The following is a 27,796-nucleotide window of genomic DNA, read 5'->3' as shown; positions in this document are numbered from 1 at the left end:
TCGACGCGAGCGCTATGCCACTAGGCTGCCGATGTTATGTAATTTAACACTCTCTTTTATGTGGAGTACGAAGACGACGTGATTTGTGGTATCAAATATGATTTAAGAAACTCTCTTTTATTGCAGTAGAGCTATTTACATAAATACAAGTATCGTTTACAATCCAAATGTTCACTTTTGACCTTTCTCAGTTAAAAGAGTATGTTGTAAAAATTTGAGACTTTTTTTTCGTTTTATTGCATTAACCTACCCTTACCTATTATCTTTCATATACGTTTGGTAAAATTGTATCATAAGCATATATTCCAAGTTTCTTTCAAAGTTAATTTCATTAATTTGGCTGATAAGATCACTTTTATCAAACAGATTCATCACAGGTTAAAGATCACAAATATTTGTCAAAAGTCACAGTAAATGATATACAAGATTCATAAAGAAATGGTTAAATTTCTTACTAAAGAGATAATTATACATTATTTTTTATATAAAATGTTACCATTTATATAGTGAACAATATTTTTGATTTATTGAACCACAATTCAGATATGTTGAGATTTATTATACCTGACTGATTTTCATATATTTTCCCATTCTATGGTACTCATGTAATAAGAAATATGGAGTATAAAGTTCATGCCTTAAAATGCTTACACTGGGCTACAATTTATTTCCTTTAGCATAGTCATACACAATGAATCAAAGTAACAATTGTAAACGAATATAATATGATAAGGGAGGTAGTTCAGAAATATTCACGATTTCTTCATACGTTTTTGTGCTATACACTCCCGATTATTACCAAATGTATTGCATAAATAAGAAAAAAAGGTATTTGTTAACTAAAGATGTCTAATTCCTTAATTTGATATTTGAAAAATAACATTTTATTACACTTAATTTATAAAAACACTAAATGTATGCATAAGTTTATGCGTTTAAAACAGTATTGCTGGTTAGATTTATTAGGTTAAAATCTTATACAGTTGTAAAGGCGTATGTTTGGACGAATTGTTATCACATGATTGTTTTAACAACTTGTTTTTAATATAGCCAAGTGAAAAACATTTATGATAATACTGTAAATATTCACTGAAAACCGACGCAAGCCCTTCATATATTTTCTAGATATACTATTACAAGGAAGATCCGAAATGTTGGTATATATAAAAAGCGAACATGAACACGTTCAACTGTAACCTTCTGTTCTGGTGGTAGTACGCTGTACTTTGCATATTTAAATAAAGTAACTGTACGAGGTTACATTACTTCTTATTAAGTGCTATTAACAATCATATGAAATTGGTGACCCAGTGCCATCACACCGAGGCACACCGAGGCAGCTGCTTAGATGGTTTGTTTTAAAGCAAATTTTTATTTTTTGTTGTTTTTTTTTTTTTTTTGCTTTTTCTATAATATTTATAATGTCTGATTTCGCTCCTGACAAAACAGATACATTTTGTACAAATATCTAACCTGATTTGTCTTCTGTTTTTGTCTGTTTTTATATAAGTGCGATAGAGATGTACTAGGTCTAGCAGATCTAGTCTATATATTCTTCTACAGTATTCAGTTGACGAAGCAATTTATTTTGTAAATTCTTTATTTAAATCCTCTTCGTGGATATTATTTTTGTTATATATAATAATTCTTTGTTTATATTAGGATTTCTGTGTACTGAAAATTTATTTTGATGTGTCCCTATAAAAAATGTCCAAATCGTATATATTTTGAAGGAAAATATACCTAGACTTCATTTTTATATTGACTTACGAAAGAGACAGTGGGTTTGGTTTCTTGTGTGGTGGCAGAGTCAATGGTAACTCCTTAACATAGTTTCACATTTCCCTCAAAGCATTTCTCATATAAGAATTAAAATTTTGTATTGTTGCTTGTAAATCACATAACGTTTACTAAATATTCTATGTCTAAACTGGCTAAAAAACAAACAAAAACACTACCACTTTCTTGTAAGACTCAACAATTTCAGAGCCCTCTACCTATTCTCCGATTTATCAGTCTAGTATAGTCAACATATCAATCTGAATTGCTCGGCTTTATTTGTCTGAAATAACTTGAAATGCATAGTTTTGCCTTATTGTCTCTAAGAGGGTCCCGAACCTTACCTCTTTTTGCGCATGCGTACCATTTAACCAGAGTTTCTCAGATATGTTTTGTCAGATGCGGCTTAAATTTTATCCTGTTTATTTTCAAAATTTCCGGTGGAGGAACCCAAATCCCCTTCCCTATTAGTACTCAAGTTATGCATTTGGGTAATGGCACCATTTTTACCTGATTCTCTCAGATTGTTTGATAGAATATGTCTTAAGATGTATAAATTTATCTCTTATTAATCCAAAATATCTTTTGAAGGACCTTGGAAACCCATTTTACATGTATTCAAATTATGCAGGCGACTAGTGAATACATTTTTACCTTATTTGCTCAGCTTTTTTTGAAGATGGCTTAAAATGCACAGCTACGTCTTGTATAATTTCACAATTTCTTAGGAAGGGTCACGAACCAAACTTTCTGCGTCCACTCCAATTATGCAGGCGAGAAGTGTGTCTGTTTCACTCTGATGTGCCCAGATATTCGTCTGAAATCGCTTAAAATGCATGCAGAGCTTTGTATGGTATTATGTCAACAACTTTCAAGGAGATTCGCCCTCGATCTCAACTTGTACTCCAATATTGCAGGCGAGTTGTGGGTGTGTACCTTTAAAAACTGTTACGTTCAGATCTTTTATAATTGAAATAATTGTACCATTTTGTCTTTGCAGAGTTTCAAATTTTTTTCCGGGTATGATCAAACAAAATAGAAAAAGTAGGAACTTCACAGGTCAAAAACGAAAATGTTGCAGGCTCGGTTTGATTGAGCTTGTTCATGGACGGTAGTGGAAATGCATGCTACCGTCCACGCCCTCTAGCCCCGGGTTGAGCAGAACTCAACATTTACGCATGCTAAAAGTACAAAAAACAATTAAAAGACATCCGCAGATGTATTCAAACGGCGGTGAACATGGAACCTTCATTGATACAGGGGTTGCGGCGTTAAATTCCATAAAAAGCGGCGTTTGGTCCCCAGATAAAGTCCAGTTACAAGATTTACTACAATATTCATTCTTATTTCATGTTTAATCAGATAAATACAAACAAAATAAAAACGATACGCTAACTGTTATACCACATATACTTTGGGCTCTGATAATTATATTCCAATGGATTTACAGTAGTGCACCTGATTCGCATTTTAAGCTATGTTATTACAGGTATAATTCACGATGTTCCGTTTGGACAATTTAGACGTATGGGACTACGCATTTCTAACCGGAAGGCGATGGTACCATGGTGAAACCGCGATGGTACCATGGTGAAACCACGATGGTACGATGATGATAACGCGATGGCACGATGGTGAAAACGCGATGGTACGATGGTGAAAATGCTATGTCACGATGGAACGATGATGAAAACGCGATGGTACGATGATGAAAAAGCGATGGTACGAAGATGAAAACGCGATATTACATCGACATTTCACCATCGTACCGTCGCGTTTTCACCATCGTGCCATCGCGTTATCATCATCGTACCATCGTGGTTTCACCATCGTACCATCGCGTTTTCACCATCGTACCAACGCCTTCCGGTTAGAAATGGTAGTCCCGTACACTTGTATTTTTGTCAACAATAGACGAATGTATCTCAATGTATTTTGTGAGAGGAAATTTACAATTTAGATATTGCTGTTTTGCAAAATGTTTTACAAAATGTTCAGTGCTCAGTTGATTAAAACTGTAAAATCTTCAAGGCCACGTCATTTGTATTTTATGTATACATGAAAGTAAATAAAAAGCTTGGTGTAATAGTCACATGCTATTATTCAAACTCAGCTTATACTTGTTATGATGTTGAAGGTACATAGTGCAATGTGAAAACGATATTGTATCAACCTGTATTTTACGACACATAACTGTACCACTGCGCATGACCACCGGAGGGCGATGGTACGATGGTGAAAATGCGATGGTACGATGGTGATAATGCGATGGTACGATGGTGATAATGCGATGGTACGATGATGAAAACGCGATGACACGATGGTAAAAACGCGATGATACGATGATACGATGGAGAAAACGCGGTGGTACGATGATGAAAACGCGATATTACATCGACATTTCACCATCGTACCATCGCACCATCCCGATTTCATCATCGTGTCATCGTGTCATCGCGTTTTCACCATCGTACCATTATTGTTCCATCGTGATGTTAATTCGGCTTTAGAAACTTCATTTATCATATTATAAGACATGTCCAGTAGGGATGAATTTGTTACATACATATATCTATTAACATTTATTTATTACCTTTAAATTGTTCTGCTGAATTTAGAAAAAAATCTTGATTTTCATTTAAAAATAAGTTTATCTCAGACTGAAAAAAAATGTTATAGCCAAGATTATAGCAAAGATTTTATTACACATTAAACGACCCTTGTGTAACAGGGGAACTTGTTACGAATAATATTTCACACTTTGACATTTATGACTGTATGGGATTTCCTCCAGCCTTCATAGGCATTTGCTTACCCTTCTCAAGTATTTACTTTGGTGTATTTCATTTTATTTGAACAAGAGTCATAATTTTCGGCAGTTAGGCAATATTTACGTTATTAAGTCTTTTGACTGCAATTAAGACATTTACGGTTACACAAATACTTCGTTAGGCAAAATGGAAAGGTATCCCCTCGAATCCGTACTTTATAAGACCCAGGAGCTAGTTAATATTTTACTTTGTTTTTGTAGTTGTTGTTGTTATATGTGTTCTTTTTCATTACTCGTTAATGACAGTATGTTAAGAACGTGGGTAATGCATGAGCAATGAAATCCTGTTTATTTGGCATAACCATCAAAGATCATTCTGCTGTCTTCATCATTTATGAACATGAAACGCTTGCTCAACACGTGAAAGACTGTCATGACGTCACTCCTTTGTTTCCACAGCACACTGGTTTGAATATTGGACTTCATTTAAATAGTGAGTTGTACTATTTTTTCACATGCTGAACTCTGGCATGTTTGAGTAAAAATACGAATACCAAACGAATATAAAAGGTTATTTTCTATCAGCTTTCGCTACACCACAGGAGCCTGAAATTCTACCTATAATGCTCCAAAATGGCTAAATATAAAAATGACCCTTCCTATACTACATCGAATTAACTGCGAGGCTGTGAAACAGGTACATGTATGTGACGTCACGCAATGGTTTCGGCGATGAACGAAATGGTATTGAAAATGATGATTTTGTGTTAGTTAAAAGGAAGACAGTTTACAGTAAGTAGTGTTTCTAGTAGATTTTTTGGTCCTCTTCAAAATAAGACCGCTCGTATAGAGATGCTTTGCTGTTTTTCGAAATTTCTTGTTTACACAAAGTGGGCGGGGTACGGTTTTGTTTCATTCCTGTTCTTTTTTATATATATATAGGAGGGGTCATTTTTATATTTAGCCATTTTGGAGCATTATAGATAGAATTTCAGGCTCCTGTGGCTACACTTAAACCTGGTAAGGAATGGGTAATCGGTAATCTCTTTTTTCCAATAGTATGACTTTGTAATACATCAAAATCCACCCAGCTTTATCATAGTGCTGTAGTTTGCTTTGAACCAAAACAGAACTTGAGTGATGTGTTATCTATTTTAATTTTGTGTGACGTTTATTGTGTCTGAGGTATATAAGTACAGAATTTCAAGTTACAATTTCACTAGATGGAGTACAAATATATTTTTGCATTTCTTAGATTGAAAATTAACCACGAAAATGGACGGATTTAAAAGAATCCTGCTGGTTAGTATTTTGTTGTTTTATCACGTGATTTGATGTACTTTTAATTTTTTGTTACATTTTACGATAGTAAGGAAAATAACGTAAGTATCCTCTTTAAAATTTATATGTACGCAGTTTGTTCCCTCCATTTCTATTGGGTCTGATGGGATTATCAACTTTTTTCAAAGATGTAACATAAACTCCAATGTTTTTATCAATAAACAAAGCCTTTGAAGTATGTATCAGTACTATTACCTATATCAGCACATCCTAACTTATCAAAGGACTGCAAAACTCTGTTATTCCAGTTTTTACATCTAGAACCTTTTTTCGTTATACAATACATAAAAATTCTATAATTGATTCTAGTTAAAGACACTAATCATGTAACTTATAGATATGTTTGTTGTTCACTCAACGATATTTGAGCCGCACCATGGGAAAATCAACATAGTGGGTTTGCGACCAGCATGGATCCAGACCAGCCTGCGCATCCGCGCAGTCTGGTCAAGATCCATGCTGTTCGCTTTCAAAGTCTATTGCAATTAGAGAAACTGTTAGCGAACAGCATGGATCCTGACCAGACTGCGCGGATGCGCAGGCTGGTCTGGATCCATGCTGGTCGCAAACTCACTATGTTGGTTTTCTCACGGCGCGGCTCATTTATATTCCTTATGGAAAGCACACATTTTAGTAAGGCACATTGCAATTGAAATACGAAGTTGTACTTACACACTAGAGTCTGTAACATCTCAGTTTGGACCACAACTTTGGGCTGGTATGAAATAATGGAGCGGAATCAAAGGATATGAAGCATTGTATTTTTGAATTATTGCGGTCACCCATGTAATTTTCAAAGATTTTTGCAATAATCGTCTGGATTTCTCCTGGGATTGAATTTTATTTTCACTACGGAAATTCAATGAGATTTACGGGTTGTTTAACGTGACTGTATTGTTCTGGGACATTTTACACTTTTTAACACCTTTTTTATTTTTGTTGATACAACAAACAAAGAATTCGAAAAATAGAGATAAAAACAGAACTTGCTTTACTATTTAAATGGCATTATGAACCTTTAACATGACTGGTCATAGTTTAGAGTTTTGAACTAATGTAATACTACTATATTTTCATTTTAAAAGTTAAATTAGAATTTACACGTTTATATTTTTTGTTAGACAATATGAAATTGCATTTAAACCGCATTGATGGATTTCTGCAAATATAGTTAGACAATTATTAGCTCTTAAGTAGAATTCTAATAGAAGAATTGGATATGTTAAGTTATAATAACACCGCTAATTTAAGAAATACGTCAGCTGGAAAATATATATATATATATATATATATATATATATATATATATATATATATATATATATATATATATATATATATATATATATATATATATGATAATCAAATCATCTGTTCAAACATTTGATAAATATCTCAGAATATGCAATTCTTATAAAATAGGCAAAATGGTGTCCACATGTTCCCTATTAACTCGTACTTATGTCTAAATATTTAGTATAGAAGAGTAAAGAATATTTTGAATCCTTTGAATTTTTAAAAATAATACAAAGACACTAGGGCATTGCTCCGGGTTAACGACCTTACAATGATAGAAATACTAATAATTCGAGCACGATGAAATTTATTAAGTTTAATGGAATTTAATCTCAGTATTGTATTTTTTTTAAGTTATAATGAATTCTCAGTTAATGCTGGATCAATCAAAGAGCAGGGTTTGTACTGAAGTTCACATGATTAACCTAACAGATACAAGTAAACCTAAAAAACACAATGTAAACAGACGTACAGTGGGACCCCACCTTGGAACGGTCTGTAGTGAAAACACCATTTCGGAGTTTAAATATTGCAATCGCCCTATTATTTAAGAAATAATGCATGGACAAAATCTTGTTTTTAATATATGGAAAGAGGTTCCCCGCCGCTGAAAGTTTACGAAAGCGTACCCAGCGTGATTCTCCAAGTTAACGTTTTTTTGTAATCAATTTGCAGCAGAAAAAAATGATCTTTTTGGGAAATTTAAACTTTGACGTCATCGCACATTAAGGGTACCCCTTTAAGACGGGGTATTTTAACAAATCAATTTTTTTAAAATATTGTTTGATAATTTACATCCAACCCTGCAAAAAAAGATGTTGAGAACAAAGGTTTCTACCTTTTTCTGTTTTAGGGGCCGTTTTCCTAATAATACACATTGTCAAGAGACCACCCATTACAAAAGCCTTTCTTTACAATTAAGTGCTGTTTTTTTGGCGATTCGAATGAAACCCAATGGATTTAAAAGAATTAATTTTAAAATGCTTTGCTTAGGTAAAATTAATGACTTAACTCTGTACTTTCAAAATTCGGGGTTTTGTTGTGTGTCCCCTTTGGCTCTTTTTACTAAGTAAGAAAATCAACACATTCAGATCAATAAGGTAACTGTTACATTCCTGTACATCAGAATATGGGTATTTTTAAAGAATGCAATTTTTTTTAGGTTGGATGCGGTTCTGATGTGATTACTCAATTTTATTTTGTCTACAGAAAAAGGGGAAAAAAAATGTGGTCGGATCGTTAGTTTTTTAAGGTTTTGAAGAGCACTTCCATTAAATGAAAAATATGGGAATATCGAAGTTTTAAGATCGAAAAGGGTTTCCCCTAAAAAATTAGCAAAAAAAATAAGTACCCGGAAATTTATTATGTGTTGTTGAAAGATAGGATAAAAGCAAAACGATCCAAATTAAAAATGGGACTGCCCGAACGCGTCAGCGCTGAGGCCCGTCCGTTTTTTTAATTTGGGATTTTTTTTGGGGCTTTTTTCTTATTAAAAAAACTTGTTTTTTGGGCAAAACCAAAAAGAAAATACGTAACCTTGACGTTAAATTTTTTTAAATTAATTGGGTTTTTTATTCACTTTACCGCATTTAAAAACAGTTGCTATAGTTAAAAATACCGAAAAAAACCCTAGATATTTTACGCCGTTTTTTTCAAAATGCAAAGCTTTTTGTCTCGGGTTCTCGCCTTGAAAATTTTTGGGAAAATTTCTTTCCCCGGATTCCGTGATGCTATAATTGTGTTTTCCATGTACGGAAAAAGCAGTATTTTTTTCAAAAGTGGTTGGGGGGAAAGAAATTTTTGACATTTTAAAACAAAAAAAAACGGATTTTTTTTAATTCATGCAAGGGAAAATGATTAGTTCTTTTTTTTTAAAGTTGGAAAGGGAAAAACTTGTTTTTCCCAAAATTAAAATTTACGGGTATGGGAATTGGATAATGTTTCACTAAGCGTAGTTGGAATCGGACGCTGGGGAAAATGATTTGCTGCTGTGCACTAAATGAAAAAAGGGGTTGTTGTTTACACGCGGCATAACTGTTGTTTTTTTTAGTTCAATGACAGTTTTTGTTTGGGTTGTACAGAATAGCCCGAAATCTTCAAATTTAGTGCAAAAAGACTTATACAGAAAAACAATTTTAAATTATTTCGGATCACTATGAATCAAACCCAATTTGTGATTTATTTTCGTTCCTTTAAACCTTTTAATACCGGACTTAACGCCGGTGGAAGCTAAAAAACAAAAAACTTGCTTTCATAGAATTTTATTATGCACTCGAAGTACTCTTTTTTAAAGTTTTTATCACTGGATGTTTTTTGTGGTCCAACTGGGGTTTTACTAAAAAAATATATTTGATATCATTCACTTTGAATTTATTAATTTTTTTCACAAAAATTCAGTATTTCTAAAAAATAGAGAAAGGAAAAACGGTACAAAATTTAAAAGATATTTCGGCAAAAAATAAGGTTCATGTAGACATGTGCCTTAATTAAGTTTTTTTTCTTTTCCAATAGGCGGGCTCACAGATGAAAAAATGTGAAAAAAAATGTTTAAAACTGGATCAAACCAAAAAATGAAGGCAACTTTTTTCTTAGGGGGGTGCTAAAAAAGTTTTTTTTTTGAAGGTTTAAAACATCCGTTATTTTTACTTTTTTTTTTAAATACGAATGAAATACTCAAAAAAACATAAACTGTAACGTCAATCCCGCAACAAAAACATGAGCTCCCCATGGAAAACCTCCTTTTGAAAAGGGGAAAAAAATTCTACCAAAACAAAGGCAACAAATTTTTTTTTTTTTCGCTTTTTCAATAAAATTCTTAATAAATAGGCAGTTTGAAAGAAATTTCTTTACTTTTTTCAAAAAATTTTTGTTTTATGTCGAAAGCCGATCGGACAATGTAACCACCCTGGAAAACGCACTTTTGGGGGTTTTTTCTCACGCGCGGCCAAATCTTTTTCGGGGGTTTTACATGAACATTCAAAACGATAAGCTTTTTGTTTAGTTTTTTCTATGTCAGATGTATGGAAAAATTCAGAAAAATGGATTGGAATAAAAAAAGGCTAGTTTCGGGATTAAGCTTCATTAACTTTCAAAAACGTAAATGTTTTTACTATTATTTTTATGTTTCCCGAAAAACGGAAAAATGTTGACACTTTGTCCGTCCTTCCGCCGCCCGCCCATTCCGTAGTATAACTTAAAAAATATTAACCTTTTTTAAAAATTTTTACAAATCATAGAGGGCCTTGAGACAAAGAGGAGGTTCAGGCCCAAAACTCACCTCCTAGTTTTTGAATTTCTCCCTTTATTATCAAATAAGGGTTGTCCGGAGCATTACTGAAAGAAGCATTCTTTAAAAATTTACAAAATCTAAAGGCCCATTGCAGTGGGGCCTAAAAGATTTCATGTTTTGGTAAAATAAAACTGTTTTTTAAACGGGAAGACATATTTTGCCAATTTTGAAACTGGAAACGTGAAAAATATTAAGGAAGTTTTTCTCTAGGAAGTTGTTTTTTGGGGAGTAAGACTACTTTTGATGATGAAAAAATATTAAAATGCATTTTTAACTTTTTGCGTTTTTTTCCTTAAATATTATACATTAGATCATACATAAAACTTTTGTTTTGTATTTAATTTTCCTTTTTAATATCAGTAGCGGGTTGGGGAAGTATCAAATTTACTAAAATAGCATTTTTCGCAATTAGCTTCTTTTTCGCATTAAATAAAAAAAAGAACCAAAAAAAAACACGCTGTTTTTGGATTTCTGTTTCTTTCGGCAAGAGGGAGTTAAACTGAGCTTGTTTCCAAACACTGAAACTATAAAAAAAAAAAATTTTATTTCCCCGATGCATTTATTTAAACTCCCCTATTAATCTTATTTGCAAAAAAACACAAATGTCTAAATGCAGAAATTTGTTTTTTTTCTCAGTAAATCAAACATCAAAAGGGTGAATTTTTTTTTTTTTTTGCCGATCTGAAAACGAGGGGAGTCGCTTGAATTTTTCATAAATTCTCTCACTCAGTATATACAAAAACGTCTTAGAAATTACTATTACATTTTAAATTTTTTAAAATGTAATTGTACACATTTTTGAAAAGGTTTCGTTTTTTAATTGTCTTATGAAGGGTTTATCACAAAATGAGTAAACAACCCCCAAAAATATGAATTAAATTTAAAATTTAAAATTTTAATTATTAATACAACAGTAATACACTTAATAGTCGGAAGGTACATAGATTTTTAAAATTATGCTAAAGGGGTTGCTTAAAATTTTTTGAATTTAAAGTAAAGTTTCTGTTTTTGTAGTAAAGATGAGGATGACGAAAACTAGAAAATTTTTAAATTTTTTTTTGTGTGAGTTTTTTTAATTTAGGAGTAAAAAAGTGATCGTCAATAACCAAAATTTCAAAAGAAAAAAAGTAAAAACCCAGGAAAAAGAAAAAGGGGCAAGCACCGGGGGCCAAAACCGCGCGGTAAACAAAAAAGTTTTCGTAGAGAGGTTTCGGCGGGAGCCAGACTTTAAAACGTAGAAGGGATCACTAATTAAAGAGGTAATAAAGATAAAACAATTTCCCTAACTCTGAATGTTTTTTACACATCATCAAAACGGTGATACACGTGAAAAAAAACGTTATGTACCATTTTTTTGTTTTTCCTTAACCTTCTTTGACCATGTTCCCCGCAGCTCTCACCCCAAAAAACAAGCCCCTGCCCTTAGGGGAAAAAAAGTTTTTTCCTTCTTTAACATATCATTTAAGGGTTTTAAAAAAAGATAAGGAAGTTTAAAAGTAAAGGGGAGGTAAATTATTTGAATTTTTTTTGAAAGGCTTCCCTACCAATTTTTCCTTTAAAGATAAGCGCTTTTGTTTTCTTTGTTTTTCGATATTTAAATTTATCTCTGTCTGCTTTTCTTATAAAAAATGGCGTCAGTTATGGCCCTTGCCTGGATGCACCCTTCATTAAATCTTCCATGTACAATTGTCTTTTTTCCCTTTAAAAATTTAAAAAAAAAATTATATATGAGCCGTGCCAAAGAGAAAACCAACAAGGGGTTGCGCCAAAAGGACCCAGAAAACCCTGTGCATCCACAAGGGGTCAGGACCCCCATGCTGTTCGCTTTTAAAGCCTTTTGGGAAAGGGAAATGTTAGCGAAAGCATGGATCCTGACCAACTGTGGGGAAGCGATGCTCTTTTTTTGATCCTACTGGTCAAAAAAACCAAAAATTTGGGTTTTTCCTCAGGGCACGGTGTAAAATTTGACTACGGGCCCTTTTTTTTATTTATTGAAAATGGGTATTGCTCATCTTTTTGAAAATTTTTGAGTTTTGGGGTTTTAAATGCCCGATTTCACGCTGAAAACCTCCATGTTTTTCGTTTTTTAAAAACAAAATTTTCCATGTAAATTTCTTAAAATTCTGTTCATTTATAAGAAGTTAAAATTTTTTTATAAACTTCATATTAAAGTTTTTCCCCCAAAAACCCTATAAGGGCCTCAAATTGCAATTTAAATTCGCCCCAAAAGTAGTTAGTTTCCCCGGGCTTTTCGTAAACCCCTGAAAATTACAAAGTGGAGCTCACGGTTTAAACCCGGAAATCCCATGAAATTTAGTATTTGGGCGGAAATTTACCCTTTAAATAGTGGAAAAGATATCCCTTGCGCACACCCCCTTCGACTTTTTTGACGAATCTATGTCTGAATTTTTTCTTGCTAAAAATTTTGCTCGATCGAGCTTCTTCGCCAACATTTTTCCGGGTTATGTAAAACCCCGGAAAGTACATCCCCGAGGTTACTTGCTTTCTCCCCTTGGATGTGTTATTCCCAGCGCAGAGCTTTCGCCCATGGTTGTCCGTAAACCAAAAAGCGAGATTTTTGTTATCCCCTGAAGTCAGCTCAGGGATGCAATCACTCCACCATGGGGAGCCAACAGGGGCACGTTTTCCGTTAAAGGGACTGAATTTAGAGATTGTTTTTTTTTGTGCTATTAAAAGTTCAAAATTTACATTAAAGCCCTTGTCACGCGTTAAAAATGGATTAAGAACTTTTTGTATTTTGAGAACTAAAACTTTCTTTTTTTTTTCTTTCTTATAATCAGTTTTTTTTTTTTTTCTATTATTCATTGAAATAATATCTTTTGTAAAAAAATTTGTAAATATTGTAAAGGGTTTTTTTTTTCTGGGGTTGCTGTCGCCGGTACGGCCTTTTCCCTGTCACAATGGTGCGGTGGGATTTTTCGACCAGACACGTAGCTATTCGAACTTATTAACACCCATTTAACTGCAAAATTAATTTGTAAAGATTCCTCTTGTTTGTTCTATTTGCACTTTTTAAAGTTTTATTCTTTTTTCAGAGTGAAGGCTTATCAGAAAGACAAAAAGATCCGAAACTTCAGCAACCCACTTAGTGGTACAGATGATAGCAGTTGTTTACGCACTTGGTTTTCGGGGTATTTGTTCTTTTATTTTTTTTTTGGGGGTTTTTGTTTTACTCTTGATTAAGCCTCATATTTGTGCGGGAAATGACCGCCCCTTTACAAAGGGGAGTTATCCCCACCACTCTTACTTTTGCGTCGCCCTAATTCCCCAGTTCATTAGGTATTGTGTGCTGTTACTACAGATACGTATTTTTTTTTTTTCATTTTTGTGTGTTGCAAATTGTTTCTTGATTTACTTTAACCCACTCTTAGTTTTGTGCTACACTGTTGTGTTTACATTCTTTATCTTAGGATAAAGCCGTTTATTTTTTTTTGTTTTTTTTTACACTAAAATGTTAACACAGTTAAAAGTTGATTTATATTTTTTTAAGGTAGGGTATTGTTACAGCCTACTTTTACTGTACTTTGTTGATTGTTGCCTATGAAACCCTTTATTGACACTAGTATGTTGCCAAATTAGTGTATTATTATTTTTTTGAGGAGTTTTGTGTAGTATATACGTATGTTAGTCTTTGTTTTGCTTCAGTGGTAATGTTAGAGCCTTGTGTAAACTAGTGTAGTCAGTATTCCTCACGATTGTTTAATAGTGTCCAGGTTGTTTTTGTCGTTGTACTGAAAGGTTTTATGTTAACGTGTGTAAAATGCTAGTGTGTAGAGTTAACGAAAGGGGGAAAAGGTTAGGTTAGAAGGAGAGGGTTACGTAACTTTTTAAGGGGAGCATAGGGGAAAGTGAGGAAAGACATAGTAATTAAGGGGAGAGAAAGATAGGTTAGAAGCAAGAAAAAAGATTTGAGTTAGAAACAGGGGGTTCGAAAGAAAAGATGAAAAAGAAAAAAAAAAAGTTTTTAAGCAAGAATTAAGAGTAGAAACAGAGGGAAAGAGAGAGGAAAGGGTTTGAAGCAGATAGGGAAAGTTTTTAGTTAGAAGTTTGGTTGCAGAAGGAAAGATAGAATTGAACGACTAGTGCTTAAGGTGAGAAAGGAAAGGTTAGAGTTAGAACGTAAGTTAGAGCTAAAAAAATTAGAATACGAAAGTAAGTTAGAACTGATAAAATTAAAATGGAAAAGGAGAAGTTAATGTTAGCTAGGAAGTTAAAACAGAAAAGGAGGAACAGAAGAGGAATTAAAACAGAGCATAAAATTTAAGACAGACTTTGAAAAATGATAAAAAAGGTAAAGGTTAAGATGCTCCTTTGTGAAAAATTTTTTTCCAGGACGTAGAATTTACGAAACGCCTGTTGCGCGGTTGGGGTAAAGAATAGGCACTTAACTTACGCCTTTTAAAGGGGGCGGGGAAGAGGGTTTTTGATAGGCTTCCGTTGGAAGATAGGAAGGATTATGATAAATGAAAGCCCCTTTGCTTTCGGGCAGTTCGAACTCACTGACGATGGTATAGAAAAAGTTTAGAACTGAAGGCCGGATAAATGAGACCTTTGTGTTTTCTAGCCCGAATAAGTAAATTTTAAGGTTGCTTAGATTTGGGAAGGTAGAGAAAAAGTACGAAGGGTTGTTAGATTTTATTTTTAGGGGCCCAATTTTTAAAGTTGTAAAAGAGACATCCCGAATTTTGAGTAGTAAGAAGTTAGTTAAAGTAAGGATGTAGCAGAAGAGCAGATTTTTTTGCAAAGACTCGTGGAGGGCCCCAAATTGTCGTGAACGAACCAATAAGGACCCGGGCTATTTCCATATGATATACCTCGGACAAATATCCTGTATGTATGTAGGGACTGTAAAAGAGGGGTTTGCAATGTTGCTAATAGAGGTGAGGTTTTCAACCCCCTTGGGGTATGAAGTGTTATAAGTGTGGTGAATAGGGCATAGTTCTATTACTGTAGGAGTGGAAAGTACGGCGGGAACGTGCTAATCAGCGCGAGTTTTAAAAGTAGGCAGGAAAAGGAAAGTATAAGGGGAGAATGAAAATAAGGGAAAATAGAAAGTAGGGTAGAGGCCGTGACCCATTAGGGGTAAGTAGAGGGAAGAAATGAGTAGAGATAGGGGTAAAATCAAGTGGGGCAGGGGAGTGAAATAGCAAAAATAGAACTAAGTGATGTTGAGGGGTTAGTATGCTTAGTGTAAGACATGTCCCACAAAACCGGGTTTTTAATGGTGGGTGTAATCGCAGCGGAAAAGGTTGTACTGTGTGATGTGAAACGGGGCTTGTAGAAGCAAGTCAGTTTTTAGAGAAAAAACCCCCGATGTAAGTACTGTGGAGTGAACATAGGCTGATAGCTAGAATAGATATTTATTTTCCGTATTTTAAGGGTAAGTAAGGGCGTTTTTTTAGTAACCTACCAAAGTGTTAAAATTGTAAAGTAGAGGGGGGCTGTAGAACCCAGTTTGTAGTTTAGCGTCAGCAGTAGAAACTAGGGGAAGCCAAAGTAAGAAACAAGTAAAGCTTAAAGTTCCGTCTCGATTTAGATTATCGAGAGGAATTCTTAGAAAAAACAACAGAAAGATAGCCTTAGATTTTGTGTAGAAAAAGGGAGGAAGGTACGATTAAAGTGGAGGAAAAGGCAGTTAGGTTTGAGATAAGGAATAATTGTTTTTTAGAAGTTTTCCGCCCCGAATTTTGACAAAAGAGCAGTTGATTGTACCCAAATGTCTTTGAGAAATGTAATGAAAATTGCACATGATTCATTTTGTCAGGGCCCTTTAGGTTAAGGGAAAATAGTTAGGGATTAGGGGGAATTTTTCTGGCCCGGGGTAATGGCAGAGGTTAGGGGTACTGTCAGCCCTGTGTATTTGTCAACGTATTAGCTAAGGGTAGAGTAAGTTAAAAATTCCGTTTGGAAAAATGCCTTTGATTGATACTCCCCTTTTAAAAAGTTGCCGTTTGATATCGTTGGGGGCCCATCGAAAAAAATGCTGTTGGGAAAAAAAGGACATTTGATATGGTAGAAAAATGCTCTGATATCCGGAAGCCATAGCATACTGTATTGAAATGAGAGGTAGCAGAGGCTTATAGATATGTTCAGTAAATTAGGAAATGCCCGAGGGAAAAGCTTACCGTTGTGGATCCGTTTACGTAGAACTTAGGGAGAAAATAAATGGTTATTGTCATTAAGGCAGTTCTCCCCCCGTATCACCCTTGGTTAAAGGTTTAGTTAAAAAGTTTAACGGAGTTTGAAACAAATGTTTAAGCGTTGTGTAGTGAGAGCCCCCAGAGATTGGGTAGGTATTTGAAAGCTTGTTTTGCTTACCGTGAAGTTCCCCAAAAAGTTTGGGGTTTTCCCTTTTAGTTACTTTACGGGAGAAAATCCGTGGACCGATAACTGTGAAAGGGGTTATGGGCTGGTAAGACGGGATTGATGAGGTTAAAACCACTTACCCCGTATTTAGGGTTTGCAGAAAAGTTGGGGATACGTGTAAGATGTCAGAAGTTAGAAAAATAGTGCTAGATACAAGAAGTATTACAAAGGAAAGGGTAGAGATAGGAGGTTTAAGGCAGGTAGTAAGGACTTGTATTTTTACCCCACGAAACAAAAAAAGTTTTTTTAATTGGGAAAGGGGCCTTTCGTAGTAGGAGGATAAATAGACTAGATTAAAGGGAAATGAGACGGAAAGTTTAAAAAGTTTTATGCAAACATGCTGAAACGTACTGTGAAAGGAAAGGTGATAGTAAGTCATACCAATAAGGGATTTTTAATAAGGGTTGGAGCGCATTGTGAGGAGGGTCAGAGAGATTAGACAGATTAGTCCTAAAAGTGGATGATTTTCGAGTAGAGTAAAAGGTATAGTTTTTTTTGTCCCATAAAGAGGTACAGAAAACGTACAAAGATGTAAGAAAAAACTGAGTTACCGTAGAAGAAACAGGAAATTGATTTTTTTTTGACAATTTTTAAAGGTATTTACAGATTTATTTTGATGCTATTCTATTGAATTTTTAAGTTTATCCAATGTCGGTGCCATTTTCAGTTCCGCTCACAGATTTGAGGAAAAGGGTCGCCAAATCTTTTAGAGTGGGGTGAAAGTCAGAAAAGGCTTTTCGATTTGAAGGCAGCTTAATGGGTCCGCCTATTTTGAAGTTTTCCCGATTTAACAGACTTTTTAAAATTGGGGAGAATCTTAGGTAGCTTAGGTCATATTTCTTCGGGAAAATGATGGGAGGGAAATACTGTAGCTTGCTAGTGAAAATTGCTACCAGGGACAAAAGTCTCTTTATTTGGGAAAGGGTGTTTTGCGTTGATGGGCATAGTAAGTTTCACCCGGGGGATTTGTTCGGGGAAAGACTTTTTTATTAGAGCGATCATGCGTCACTTTTTGAATAAAGCGAAACTTAGACTCCAGGGTGATGAATGGGCTTTTTCATTGCAGCCAATAGGATCAGTATCAGAGCAATTTCCTGGGAGGAAAAAGTAGGGGCAGTTATTAAGTAAGTGAGACAGGTGGCTAAATTTTTTATGGTGTAAAATAGTGCAGCTGTTTTTTTTTTTTGTTGTTTTTTTGCTATGTGCAGTAGCCAATTTGTTTTTTATTTAAGAAAAATTTAAATTTTCTTTTTAAGGGGGGGCTGTGTCACAAATTGAATACGGGCCTTATTTTATATTATTGTAAATGAGGTATTTCTCATCTTTTTGTAAATTTTTGATTATTAGGGAAAATTTAGATTTCACCAGAAATACTCTCATGTTTTTCTGTATTTCATAACTTAAATTTCCATGAAATTTTATTTAAATTCGTTCGTAAAAAGAAAGTTGATTTTTTTAAAATTTAGTAATTTAAGTTTTTTTTCCCCAAAACCCCCATAATGGGCCTCAAAGTCAATTTAAATTCGCGCCAAAATAGTTAATTTCCGGGTTATCGTGAATCCCCCTGAAAAGACAATAGTCGGACTCAGGCTTAACCGTGAAACCCATGAAATTTTGTATTTGGCGGGAAAATTATCCTTTAAAAAAGATGGTAGATAAGCCTGCGCACACCCCCTTCGCTTTATAACGAACTATGCTGAAATTTTTTTTCTTGCTAGAAATTTATGCTCTCGAGCTTCTTCCGCCAGACGATTTTTCCTTTGGGGATGTCATAACCCGGAAGTACAATTCCCCAGGTCATTTCCCTTACCCCTGGGTATTTCCCCCAGGGCAAGGCTTTCGCCAGGTTGTGGCCCCCCTTCCCGCCCCCCCCGCCCCCCAGATTTTTTTTTCCCCGAAACGCCAGGGATGCAAACACCTAACCATAGGGAGCCAACAGGAATCAACTATTCACGGTTTTTAAAAGGGACGAATTTAGAATTTTGTTTTGTTTTGCTACTTTTAATTCACAATTACATTTAAAAACCCGTGTACGTCAGATTAGAATGGCATAAGAACTTTTGTATTAGAGTACGAACCTTTTCTTTTTTTTTTTTTTTTATAATCAGTTTTTTTTTCTTTTTCTATCTATTCATTGTAAAAATCACTTATGAAAAATTTGTAAAATTGTAAAGGGTGTTGATTTTTTTGAGGGTTGCTGTCGCCGGTACGGCCTTTCTGTCCCCACGGCTCATTATATATGTATTCATTGTCTTTAATATTAAATGAAAAATTTAATTTTGTCTGTTATAATACCAAAAAAGAACACTTCCGTTAACAATGGCAAATACAATTATTTATTTATTTATTTAAAACCTTTGCAATGGTTGGAGAAGTTGACTAGCTCATTATCAAGTGGCTGTCCCGATATTGACAGATGCATAGTTTCAGTCATAGGGTTACATATGTAACTTGTATTACGAAGTTTCTTTCTCCATTCAACAATCTCTCTCTCAAGGTTTGGGTGATAGATATAATGAGGGTCCTTCTCTTTTACATCTAAACTGGCATTCAGGTGGCTTCTAACCTGTTGTAATTAATGAATATTATTTATAAATATACATTTGTATATTGTGTAACGTTATATTTCAAAAAACTTTTTCTATCAGATAGACGAGCTGAATACATTAACAGGAGCCCAAGCACGGTTACATTTAACATCAATTACTGGGCAGGACATTGTACATACTACCAAAGGATACAAGGGCTACAGAGGACGCAATGGTAAAATAACATTTTTTTTCATTCAGTGGTAATAAGTGTAAAATAAAGGATGTAAAATTTATAACATTTAAAGGTGATGTCCATATAAATATCTTACGTTATTTCAGTTATGTTTATGACACCAGATGCTGCTACAAAATTTTATGTTGGTTTTCTCATGGCACGGCTCATTCTTTTTAGGAGTTTGTACAGCAACACAAACAGAAAATGAAGAGGAGCCGACAGCAGCACCAACATGCTCAAAGTATCCTTCACCGCCAGCAAGGAGGAAGAGAGACAATACCATAAATGCAAGAAAGTGCAAAAATACAAACGGGGAAGAAGACTATTTTTGCAAAGTGTGTGGTGCAAAATATGAGAATACGACTAAGCGAGTCGTATGGGTTGGGTGTTCGCACAGCTCTTGTGATTACTGGGCTGAGGCAAAATGTCTTGGCTTTTTTTGCAAGTCTGAGGCGCAGTTGAAGGGCATAAATTTTTACTGCCCAGCTCACAGGTCTGCACATTAGTGCATTAATGAGTAATATTCATACATAATATTTAATTTGTTCATATATGTTGGTGTATGACTTATAATAATACTTATTAATTTGATAAATACTTGCTAACTTTTGTTTTTTTCAATACCCTTACCTTGTCAATTTTGTCGTAGCTGCGACATACATTCAACCATCTTTTCTCGGTAGCTACACCAGGTGGCATCAACATTTTCAACCGTCTGTTGACTGCTTCTAGGACAAAGTCCCCACCCTCACCTTTACTTGGGTCTCCGCTTACTGTGAATGACTCATTTTTCTGTATAAATTGTTTAATTTCAGGAGGTGAAAGACACCGGGTTCTTAAGTCAAGATATTCAATCAATTGGTAATTTACTTGGTTCAGTCCATAGAAGAGTGCAGAGGTCTTGCACCTGCTATCATCATTGCATCGCTGTTATACGTCTTACAGCTGATCGGAAGAGAAACAGGCCAAACATATATGTAAAAACTACTTCAGCTAGGAATTTATAGTTCGGATTTTTCACTTGCTGTAGCCAATAATAATAATTTTGTACTGAAGGGCGACAGCGGTTTTCTTCACAAGACTGAATGTAAATCATTAATAATTCTTTTGCTGTACCGAACAGAAAAATATTCAAAATCTGCCAGGACTTGTGGTGATCTGTAGCTTTACTACAGCAAGTCTGGGCCCAAAGCGAAGTATATCCTAACATTTTGGCAATATCACTAAGGCAAACGTCCCATAGAAGTTTGAACATACTTTTAGTCATATTTATCTCATAATGTCCTAGCCCTGGTTGTAATAGTATATATTGTAAGTGTTGATGTTGTTTAATTAACCTGTCAGATAAAATATACGGGAGTCCATCACAACCAACAATACACCACTTTCTGTCATCTCCAACTTTAACATTTTCTATTAAGTTTTCTAATACAGTTTTAACAGCATCCATTGAGCAGGGGTTTTTCATGCATGGCTCTCCTACTGAAAGTTTAGTACGACTATCGTCATGATAATGGGGAAGAAAGCTATATGGATCTTTGGATGTGCATTTATCATTATCATGCAGATCGACGTTTCCACAGGATTTCTCTTCAATAACGCATTGTAACATTTCTGAGATAAAATTATCTCTATAAGTACCGAATTTATCACATAAATTGTCAATAGTCTGAGACACCATTTCAACACCATGATTGTCATTGTGAATGTACAGCCATTTATTAGGGGCTAAATCGTCGACAAATTGCAAATTTGATTGCACTGACGGATGAATATGGACAACAGATGTTATGACATTCACGTTCACTTTAGAGTTATATCTTACACGCCAGTTCCGGGATAATATTTGAGAATTGTCAAAATATGTAATAATGTCATTTCTAGGATCAGGACACTCAATTTTATTGGTACTAAGTTCCTGGAACCATGTTCTTACACAATAATACGATCCTGCTGGTGTTACCGCTGATAACAGCTGAGAAATAGTTTTACTTCCCGATATAAAATATGAAGTAAGGTTTAGTGCAAACAGAAGAGGTGTTACCAAATGACTATTACAAACGGACATAAGGCATTCAATAGCAGCTAGCAACGATATTTTTCCTTTCAAACTATCATTCATTCCTGTTATACCTTTTAAGAAACTTAAAAGGACATTGTTCTTGTCATTCAAACAATTGTGTATTGTAAAATTGTCAATTTTTTCTTTATAAGAAGTAAAGTTATTGTCAACATAACATTTAAAATCAGTCTGTTGGGAATGTCCCAGCACTTCGGCTAATTTTATAAGTTCATTTTCTGTATAAATACCAGTTTTAACACCATCTAAAACCTTTTCAAAATGATTGCATTTTGATCTTTTAGGCGCACAAGTACCGGCTTCTATTTCAGGCTGTTCAGCGCTGCGGACAGAAAAATGGGCAGCACATGCAGTGCACAAATACCGCGCTCTTTCAGGGAGCAAACCTTTTTCTATCATGTGCTTCACAACATCATTTTTATAAGGCCTTTTTCTCAAGTCCTTGAGAAACACATCACTAGAATTACTTAATTCAGCAGTAATTTCAGAATGTGAAACACATCCGCACTTCTTCTCGAAACTCATCTTTGTTTACATATGTATACGTGGACGGATATCCGATAGTATAACGGACACAAAGACAAAATCTACCCCAACTATACTTTTCACCTAAGCAATACGATTACATTAAAAAAAAAAATAGTACGTTTTATTAATTACATCTATATTAACATTAATAGCGTCTTAAGTACATAGAAACATACGTTTTAATCACAATTCACTAACTATGTCAATTATTTATCTCTTGCTTTCTCTATTATTATATTACATGAGTAAATAATAGAAAACACGTACAGAAAACACATTTATACACGTTTTATTTAATTTTCATTTATTTTATTGTAACAATTGAGCGTTTAATTTTCGCGCGCTTTTGTAACAGCAGCAGCAGGAATATAAGCGACCTTCCAGCCTCGCTTTCATTTGCGGAAGTTGCAAGTCCATGTATATGAAAAGTTATTGGTAAATTTGGGTTATTTTCTTCTTCATTTTCGAACATATCTTAATGTTATACTTAAGCATACTTTAATCGCATTAAATTTCACCTTCAGCAACAAACGCATCGGCGAAATTATGTGAAAATTTAGCAAAATAAAAATGACGATAGATGTACACCATTCGGATATGCCGTAAACTGCGCGGAAACACAGTTGCTTAAATATTCGGTGTTTTAACCGTTTCTTTTCAACAGAATTTAGCTATATATCGCTATATTAGCGATTTATAGCTATTTTAGTGATATTTGATACCTTCCCCAACCTGTACTGTGTTATTATATTGGACTGCTTTCATTTGATTATAATATTTCTATATGGAATTTCACTACATGTATTGATAAATATTGGACTACACGAAAACATTAATTCTGTATATAAATCGTTTTCCTCGTGCAGTCCAATATTAAATACACAGTCCAATATCAAAATAATATTGGACTCCACGTGGAAAATACTGTACTAAGTCCCATTGAAAGCAGTCCAATATTAAAAATACAGTACAGCGAGAACAAAGGAGTGACGTCATGACAATGTTTTAACACATATTCTGTGCTTTTTTATCCGTAAATATCCAGTTTCAAAAATCAATGGTTTAGAAAACTCCTTTGACGAAACTAATAAAGATATGTTTTTCACAATAATTTAAAACTGGAAAACAATGATCTACAGCCAGAATCTATAGATATGAGTGAGGTAAAAAGCATGTCACATCAGACCAGACCATATTTTGCTTTTAAATGAAATCTTATATTTCCTTGTAAATAACTAACAAATATATTTTACCTCATAAAGCTGCTTTACCCTTTTCCCATGTCGCGAAATTCAAAATGATAGGTTTAGGCTAAATTTGCGGTAATATTCATATTTCATGTATATATAAAATGAAAAATAACAACTTAAATGGTGATCTGAAATGAAAGATTATAATTGAACAATCCTACACATAACACGAGCTAGTACAGAGGGTTTCTGTATGACATAAAAGGGACTCTTCTTCGACATTTAAAATTAAAATGTAAAAGGCAGTATATTTTGCCAACCTTTTATCAGTTTTAACATTAAATGATGTAAACACACAAACACATCTAAAGAACCATAGCTACGAATTTGAAATAGTTTTTAATATTTTTAAAACAGTTTGAACAATTCAGAGTAATAAAAACTATGATTGCCTATAATTAAAAACTTTTTCGCAACTTGTTTAATCATACGGTTATGTCTGAATTTTAGATGGAAGTGAAGATGATGGGAAACACAACTTCAAACGAACAGAAGTTTCACATCACTGAAAACACATCTTCAAGCAATCGAACGTTTCAAATTCTCTGGTATAATCCCCCTGCTTTTATACGAGTTTATCGCAAAGACGTCATGTATTGTGGATTTGCCAAATGCGAGTACCGCAATTGCAATATGACCTTTAACAAACTAGAAGCAAATAATAGCCAAGCAGTTATATTTGATGGTCAGAACATGCCAAGAAAACTTGATTTTACTCGTCCAAATGGTCAAGTTTGGATTTTTGAAGCTCACGAATCTCCTTTTTCATACGGAGCAAATGGTAATTGGTGGTATAGAAATAAAGAATACTCATTTAACTGGACAATGACCTACAACAAGGATAACACAGACATATTTCTACCTTATGGAGAAATACTTAGACACAAACGTGCGATGAGAAAGGACTTTAAATCCATCGCTAAAAATAAAAATCGAACACTATTAATGATAGCATCACATTGCCATACGCATTCGAAACGACAGGAATATGTTAACATTTTACGGAAGTATATTGATGTAGAGGTTTTGGGACATTGCGGTGAAAAGTGGACCTGTGGAGCGCGCTATAAACATGACGAAAACTGTTTTCAGCTTCTAAATACAACTTTCAGATTTTATCTAGCATTTGAGAATGCTTTATGCCATCAATATTTTACAGAAAAGTTCTACGAAAACTTCAATTATGATTTAATTATGTTGACACGTGGTGGTAGCCCTGGAGAAGCAAAGCAACATTTTCCTGTAGGAACACACATAGCAACAGATGACTTTAAGACTGTCAAGGATCTTGGAAACTTCTTAAAGAACCTTAGTGTTGATGAATATGCTGATCTTCTACAGAAAAAGAGTCAATACTATTCTCCAGGGTATTTGAAGGTCTATCAAAGAGCGATGTGTAATATATGTGAAAGAATGAATTTCATGAACAAATATAGAAAAACTATAAAAGATATTCAAAAGTGGGCATTTGGAACTCGCCCTTGCCTGCAATCGAAAGATGTTACAGATATTAAGTAATTATTATGTTCCTTTCTTTTTGAAGATTATTTATAGGTTATTATATTTGTTTCTAGAAATATGCACGAGTTCTGAAGCGGAAATATTGCGCGACTTTAGGAACGTAATATTATTCCGCGAATGAACGAATATATCGTCGTTAAAAAACTTTTAAACGTGACGACATGCATGAAAATAACGTCACAAATAAGGTCACGCACCCGATATGATACTGGAATGTCAATAAAATGTTTATGTTTCAGGTTCCTCTGTAGATTAACGGGGTGTATAATTGAGCTTGTGATAAAATATGTATTGCATACTAGTAATAGTGGTTATTCTTATTTCTTTCACAAAAATATTTGAAAAAAAAAACAAATAAAATAGTCCGTATTGACGTAGACTTGCATTTGTTTACCTTCATTTGTTATACCTTTATTAATTCATTTTTATTTTTAATATTTGAAGCTTCAAATCTTATTACTTATAACAAGTATGCATTGCTTAATGATGAGGACTTTTCGAAATATCTGATGTTTTTCTTATTTAATACAGGGATATTTTTAACGTCTACCAAATAAAAAAAAAAACATTTCAGGTAAATAGTTTAAAACTCGGACATTAATTAATTGACGTTCTCCTTACATGTTTAACTGCGACAAAAATGTATTCATATTTCTTTTAAGTCTTATTTCTATTGTCTGAGAGCAGAAATTGACACAGTTTTTACAGAACAGACTCACAAAGCTTGGAAAAAGTACATTTTAAACTATGAATAAAGTCGTTTGAAATTCGGGTGTATATATATTTACTTGTGCCTGTGTCAAGAGTTGCGAACGTTGACCTTTGACCTTTCTATGTACCATCGAAGAGTTTCTTTGACATTTGAGCTATTCTGAACTTTGTACCTCGTCCCGTATCAACAGTTTTACTTACATATCTTACCTGAAATGGTTTGGTGGAAGTTGATAAATTGTGCATGTATTTTCCTTAGTTGGTTCTCAAAGAATTCCATTCCATGCAGGTTCTAGATAGTTTGAAGTGTTTGCCTATGAACTTATTTTATTTTATGTACAATGTTTAAATATGAATGCGATTTTAGATATGTTTTCTTAGTGATTATCATGTAATTTAAGGTCTGCACAATTTTACGTAATAGAAGGCAGTGCTTGAATTAAGATGCGGTAAACGTTTTATTTGCATGTCTGTACATGTTACCGTCAGAAAATAAAGAATTTGTTATTATCATCATTTTTATTATCATTATCATTATTATTATTATTATTATTATTATTATTATTAAAGTGAACCTACATATATAGCGAATGCTGCCTAAAGGTAGCCGGGGACAACATTTGGACCTTTTCCTTGAGCTTTTATTAGTGTGTTTTCTTAAAATTAGTATATATCGGCAAACTGTATAGCTCTGTAGTTCATACAAACATAAGAGTGAAACCTAGATCTGCAAAAAATATCAGCCATTTTTTCAGTATAAATGTTATCAAAGTAAAATATTCATTTTGAGGATTTCTGTATTTAAAACAAAGCGTAATGATAGAATGTCTGGTTGAGCACGGTGCTTCTTTTATCAATTTCATAATTATTTATAATTTTATCTCATCTGTCATTATAAAACAAAAAAGATTGGAGATGCGATCTTGGTATTATGTTAGAATCTGCCGCAAAGTATAAGTACACATATGATAAAAAAACTGCTGAGGTCATAAATATATAACATAAAGACCCGCTCAAAATTTGATGATACCCTGATACCCTTACTGTCATGGCAAGATTTTCATAATTACAATAAACCAACGCTAAATCATTTTATTTATTTTGCAACATAGTTTGAAGATTAAGTTATCATTTACATGGATATGATACGTAATACGTTTTGCACTCAACAAGTTTTGCATTCAATGTTTTACTGTATTAATGTTACACACACTGTCTTGTACATGCTAGTCTAAATCGACCAGTTTTACATACTTATGCTGCACGGCTTTAAACTGAACAAAACAACTTATTCGTCACTTGCAATTTATTACATTTTCGAAGGTTAACATACCTTTAGAACAATTTATTTTCTATTTATTTGTTGGGTTCAACTTCGCACCGACACAGTTATAGGTCATATCGCGACATTCCAGGTTTGATGAGAAAGACCCTATATGCCGCTCTGTGAATAATTGCATCACGAGCGAGCACCCGGGTAGAACCACCGATCGTCTGTAAGCCAGCTTCCTCACATGAACAATTAAACGCCTGGAGTGAGGTACGAACCCACATCGATGAGGGACAAGTGATTTGAAGTCAGCGACATTAACCAATTGGCCACGGATATAGCAGATCAGCTGATTTGTTCAGTGAACAGGCACACCTTTCAAGAAATACATGTAAGAAACATCAAACAAGAGTGGCAGACTGTCACAAAATACGCCTGTCATCGAATTTGGCCTAGTTAAAGGACCATACTCCAAGAGTGCCTGGGGCGATTCGACTAATTATCATACTTGGCCGAGATATTATGCCCATAAAAAATGTCACAAAATTCGAACTGTTTGGCTTAGAGAGCGGACATGCTTTTGTATGCCGACCGCCCGGAAACGGCCCACCCGAATTGAATACTCTCCAAAAAGATGTACTCTATTACGCTTCTAATATCTTGCAATTGCAACTAAATTACATTGCAACGTAATATCAGTGTGCAAATTTTGGTTGCTATGGTTGAATGACTTAGCAACGTGGGAATACGCTGCAGAAATCAGACACAATACAGAAAAACAATGCCTTATAATACAAATTAAAAAAAG

The 27,796-nt window shown here is 34.1% G+C and overlaps 1 protein-coding gene across 1 annotated transcript; it reads left to right on the top strand.

Moving 5' to 3' along the window:
- Positions 1-4,786: 4,786 nt before the first annotated feature.
- On the top strand, positions 4,787-26,218 carry LOC123539454 (glycoprotein 3-alpha-L-fucosyltransferase A-like). The gene is made up of 2 exons (XM_053522798.1): positions 4,787-5,042; positions 23,937-26,218. Exon 2 carries the CDS (start codon positions 23,937-23,939, stop codon positions 25,002-25,004), a length of 1,068 nt encoding a protein of 355 aa, XP_053378773.1. The 5' UTR covers positions 4,787-5,042; the 3' UTR covers positions 25,005-26,218.
- The last annotated feature ends 1,578 nt before the right edge of the window (positions 26,219-27,796 follow it).

The sequence above is a fragment of the Mercenaria mercenaria genome, chromosome 14 (assembly GCF_021730395.1).
Source record: "Mercenaria mercenaria strain notata chromosome 14, MADL_Memer_1, whole genome shotgun sequence".
In the NCBI taxonomy this organism is placed as follows: domain Eukaryota; kingdom Metazoa; phylum Mollusca; class Bivalvia; order Venerida; family Veneridae; genus Mercenaria; species Mercenaria mercenaria.
This window is presented reverse-complemented; position numbering and strand designations above follow the sequence as displayed.